The sequence below is a fragment of the Penaeus vannamei genome, chromosome 2 (genome assembly GCF_042767895.1).
Source record: "Penaeus vannamei isolate JL-2024 chromosome 2, ASM4276789v1, whole genome shotgun sequence".
Lineage (NCBI taxonomy): Eukaryota > Metazoa > Arthropoda > Malacostraca > Decapoda > Penaeidae > Penaeus > Penaeus vannamei.
The window spans coordinates 37,399,911-37,404,910 of NC_091550.1; the positions used below are offsets into that span (position 1 = coordinate 37,399,911).

At 36.1% G+C, this 5,000-nt stretch overlaps 1 protein-coding gene across 35 annotated transcripts in view; it reads right to left on the bottom strand.

The window, feature by feature from the left end:
- Bap111 (Brahma associated protein 111kD) overlaps positions 1-5,000 on the bottom strand; it is a 58,295-nt gene that overhangs the window by 26,949 nt on the left and 26,346 nt on the right. For 12 of the 35 annotated variants that reach the window (XM_070132871.1, XM_070132833.1, XM_070132836.1 and 9 more), the window contains 3 exons: positions 4,690-4,750; positions 1,904-2,057; positions 1,099-1,179 (listed from right to left, as the gene is read on the bottom strand). In XM_070132871.1, the coding sequence (XP_069988972.1) occupies positions 1,099-1,179; positions 1,904-2,057; positions 4,690-4,750 (296 nt within the window). Of the gene's footprint in view, positions 1-1,098; positions 1,180-1,903; positions 2,058-2,655; positions 2,708-4,689; positions 4,751-5,000 lie in introns of those variants that run through there. The other 23 variants (XM_070132937.1, XM_070132905.1, XM_070132922.1 and 20 more) reach the window with 5 other exon arrangements.

The following is a 5,000-nucleotide window of genomic DNA, read 5'->3' on the forward strand; positions in this document are numbered from 1 at the left end:
TTCATAAAACATTGGAGCAAATCAATGTAATGTGCTTTTTTCAGTTGACTGTATGTATGCCTGTACTTGTAAAATGTGATCTTATCTATCTTTAGATTGCATGACATTTAAAAAATTGACCCAATGCTGCCTGGGTTGGCATGTTCATACATGTCATGCCCACTCAGTTTAGTTTCTTAATTGTCTCTACACAAAGATGGTTCTATGAGTACTTGAGGCCCTACCATGCTAGCACTTTTACCATCAATTTTTGCATTTCTATATGAACTTTTTGTTTGGTAATGAACTGACCCTATCACACTACTTAGGCAGAAAACATTGCCATATAAACAAACATGGCGCTATCGGAGTGAGGTCCAAGGAATCACACACACACTTTCATATACATATAATATTGTTTTAAAGAAATATTATTATGTATCTTGTAGATACAAATGTTCTAAAATATGAGCTCATGTTTTCATTCACTGATTCTACCTAATTTATCAATAAAAAAAATATTCTAGCTGTAAAGATCCTCTGTAGCACAAGATCAAAAAGAAAATTCGTCAGACGGAAACAGTCGTAACTGTCTTCCTCTGGGAGGTGTTCCGATTGCAAATGATACTTGGAGAAAGCCTCAAATTCAGACAGAAACAAAAAAATTGACGAAAAAAGAGCTAGTGTGATAGGGTCTTTAGTCACCAAGGAGTTAATTACTAGTAAGACATATATCACCTATTTAACCTTTTCCTATATTTTCAGAAATATTTCTTTTAATTTTTATTTCATCATTATAATGTCTATAATAATAACGACAAAATCAATATTGATAGCATTAGTAAAAATTGCCTTTTTCCTGAAAACCCAAGGAAAAGGGAAATAAGGTGAGATCACAAGATCTTGTTGTTTCCTTGGTGACTGAGCACTTGTGGAGAAATCTTGCGAACTAGAATGAACATCACATTTTCCTGGTGGCACTAGGTGGGGAAGAAGAGGAAGAAAGATAGTAACAAAAAAGAGGAATCAAAGGAAAAAGACAGTAAAGGAGAAAAAAGAGCAAGGAGAAAAAGGAAAAGAAAAAAGAAAAGTGAAAAAAGCCATTATTTCAAAACTTACCTTCCGTGAGTACCGCATGTAAGGCATGAGTGGCTTGTCTGGGGCCTTGGGAGGTTTTGGGATCCTTCCCTCTCCGCTGTGCTGGAATCCACAAAGGTTGGGTTCTGTAAGCTCTGACTACAACAGAACTGTCTCTTTCTCACTCACAGATAGGTGATTAAGAACAAATACATTTGGGACAAGAAAGGAAGAAAATACAGGGAGCTGAAACAGTGATTACTGATCTTCATTTCTACATGCGAACTGGTTATTGAAGTCAGTTGTATACGATTATTACCAATATAATTCATTTCTATTAGGATTTACTTAAAATGGAAGGTAGGCTAATAATATTGCAAAAAGAAATTGGAGGAAAGTGGGAATACAAATCAAGCAATGACTTAATGTCCTTAACAGTAACTTATCAAAGAAGATATAGTATGCAGAATACTTGATGCTTTTCAGCATCTTATCTGCGATATCTTTAAAGAATTCTACTTGAGGAAAAATGTGGAGGAAGGGGTAGAATTAAGTCTTTTAATTACTTAATATACTTAAAAGTAGTTACCGGTTGCGTCTTACAATCTTACTGGCTAATCAAATTTAATCAAATGGATGGTGGGATAAGCTTTACCAACAACATCAATGAACTTGTTCTCATCAACATCTGCTATGATAATCAAAACCAAAAATGCAAAAACATGCAATAAATAATATCAGCAGCAGTATTATCATGAAAATATCACACTTTTTCTTTTCTTCTTTTTCATTTGTTTATTAACACATATTTCACAGAACTAATGACGCACCGATCTCTTATAAGTACCTTACTCACCCCCTTCCCAGTCCCCATCTTCTGCGGGTTAAAGGCTGGGTTGCCATGGTGTGGGGTCGTGAAGGGGCTGGGAACGTTGGCCTCACCCACTCCTTTGGAGGAGGAGGGGGTGCTAGGGGTGCGCGCCAGTCGGTCTGCAGGGCGGCCCGTAGGGGAGAAGCAAACAAGCAGAAAATAATGACAAACACGTGGTGGGCCTTTCAAAACGACTAAAAACATAAATAAACAAGAACTGAAAAAATTGCAATCTTCAAGTTTTTTTTTTCTCCTACACCCCTTCTCCTTCCATATCAAACGATACCTATAAGGAATGGGTATAATGACTGCTAATACTTTTCTGCTTTCATTTATTTAAAAAAGCAAAATCCTCTAAACCTGCAAGAGAACAATTAAAAGAAAATAAAAGACTGTAGGTTTCTCAGTACACAAAAACATCAGATAACTTAACAATATACAAAAACTAAGTATGACCTCAGAAATGTGAAACATTTTTCTAAGAGATAATAAGAAATAACAAGAATAATTGTGAGAAGTGAAGAGAAATGAGAATGAGAAATAGTGAAAGTCACAGAACAGCAATACATCAATTACACAATAACAATCTAGAACAAAAGTTGTCCTCTATTTTGGTTAAAAGACTTTAGATATTAAGGCAGAGCACAGCCAAGGTAAACAGCAAGCAAAAGCAACACTGAATGATGGTACTTCTTTTAACCACTAGCCGACGGGTGGCATGTACGTACATGCCATGGCTGATGTGGACCGAAAAACAGATGGCATCATGTCCAGTCCCGTGCCACTGGCTCGTTGGAACGAGTTTGTTTTTCTCCAATAGTAACGGCTTCATCTATCTGGTAAAGATTTTGGGCAATAGAACCTATAATGAAGGTACACCTACAAACGTATAATACTTTTATGAATTATAGAAAAATACAGAGCTTTTAGGTGCCAAATGTTGCTCGCAAACTACCGAACTAGCCAGGCACAAACGGGAAACTGCCGATGCATGCCAACAATCCCATTATTATGTCCACTTACCAAACTTTTACACCCGTTGGCATTGGTTTAATATAGATAAGATGTTGAAACTTGTTTCTTGCAAGAAAAATGAACAAATAAAATAAATCATAAAAATTGTGACTACTCTTGAGAATTATCTACAAACACATCAAAGTAATGTTTTTGTAACTGATTTGCATTTCTGAGTTGCACATGAACTTCGAATATTAAAAGCAATTTCTGAATTATGTTACGTAGATACAAGTAACACAAAAATGGTCTAGTAAAGAAAAAATGCTAGTAACAAAATATAAGAAAAAACAACCAATTAAAAATATTTGTATTAACAATATTAAAAGATAATATTCAAAGTAATAACAATTATAGTCAAAACTAATCAAAAGAAACAAAAATAATGACAAAAAAGAAAAAATAACAACAATAATAATGATAACAAAATAATGAAAATAACAATAAGAAAAAAAGGTGGCACATCTGCTAACATGTTTACATTCCTGTGCTAATGCACATGAAATTGCTTGCATTTGCATATCATATTCATCTTGCCAGTACTAGGATACAATCGGGATAAATGAGAAAGTACTTGATGCTTTCCAAATACTAATGCACGTGAAATTGCTTGCATTTGCATATTATATTCATCTTGCCAGTACTAGGATACAATCGGGATAAATGAGAAAGTACTTGATGCTTTCCAAATAATAATTACAAAAGGGGGAGGAAAAAAGGGGTTGAAGTAGGAGGAGGAGGAGATAATGAAGAAACATAAAAAGGAAGAAAACAAGAGAAGAAAAACACTTCTTTATCTGTCTTTGCTTCTTGCAAGATAGTGCTTGCAGTGCCATCTGCATGCTTACATTCCAATATAAAGTCACCCATTCAATTGTGGAATAATGAGCCAGATATAGTGTGTTCCTTGATGTGCAAACATCCCTATTCTGAGAAATGGAGGAACAATGATTACCCTCCACAAAATTCAATTAATAAAAACAATTAAAAATCCAATTATGATGATAATATGATAAACACAGTGCAATAGCTTTAAGTATTTTTTAATTCACTATTGAGCTATGTTATTTTAAACTCTGATGTCTATAAATGCAATTTCACCAAAAATGTAACAGTGCAGAATAGTCAGAAGGAATGAATGCAGAAAAAGCATGCATGCTTCCCTGCATACTCCAAGCACAGCATGCAAACAGCAACTGCCAACATCTACTACTTCTAATCAATATTTCTCTCCCCTTCTTTAAAGTAAACAAGTCAACCCTATCTCTCCAGCACTAATCCAGTATAGAAGATTCAGTCACCACCTCTTGCTTGCACATTCCACCAACTGCCAAGATCTTTTATGCATGTTTACTTGGGGTGAAGAAGTAATGACTGGAAACAAACTAGCACAAAAAGGCAGAAACATGAGTATATCATAATTATAAATATAAATACAAAAAAGAAAGAAAGAAAAAAAAAGAAAGGCCAAAAACAAAATAAAAAACAAAAACAAATCAGAAACAAATTTTCATCAATTCATCAAACTTGCATGATTCACAAGTGGCTTTCAGTCTGTAACATCCATTGGGAGTGGTAAAGATTGCAACATTCAGTAAGGGGCACAAAGGGGAGTGGGCAACTGGGAGCAGGGGGATGGGGGTGGGGGCGGTCATGGGCCAACATTCAGGTTAAAAAAGAAAGCTCTGAGGGGGATAAGGGGGCCAAGTGGTGGGCTAGCTGTGGTCATGGTGGGATTTTCACTGTTACCTTTCGAACTCCCTGAGCCTCCGTTCCCTGAAGAGGTGGAGGAGGATGAGGTCGTGGTGGCTTGGGGGGAGAGAGAGAAAATGGGGGAGGGTGATTACGCTGGCACAATACAAACGGGGGTGGGCACGGTGTATTTGGTAATGGCCAGAGACCAGATAACTAGGACCAGAGCCAGACAGAGACAGGCTGATCAGCTGGCTAGTCTCAAGGCAGTACTGACAATAAAAAAAAAAAAATAAAAAGAAAAAATGAATAAATACTGAACAAATCTACAGCATTGTTCCCATTCTTTGCTCAGAGGCACAGAACA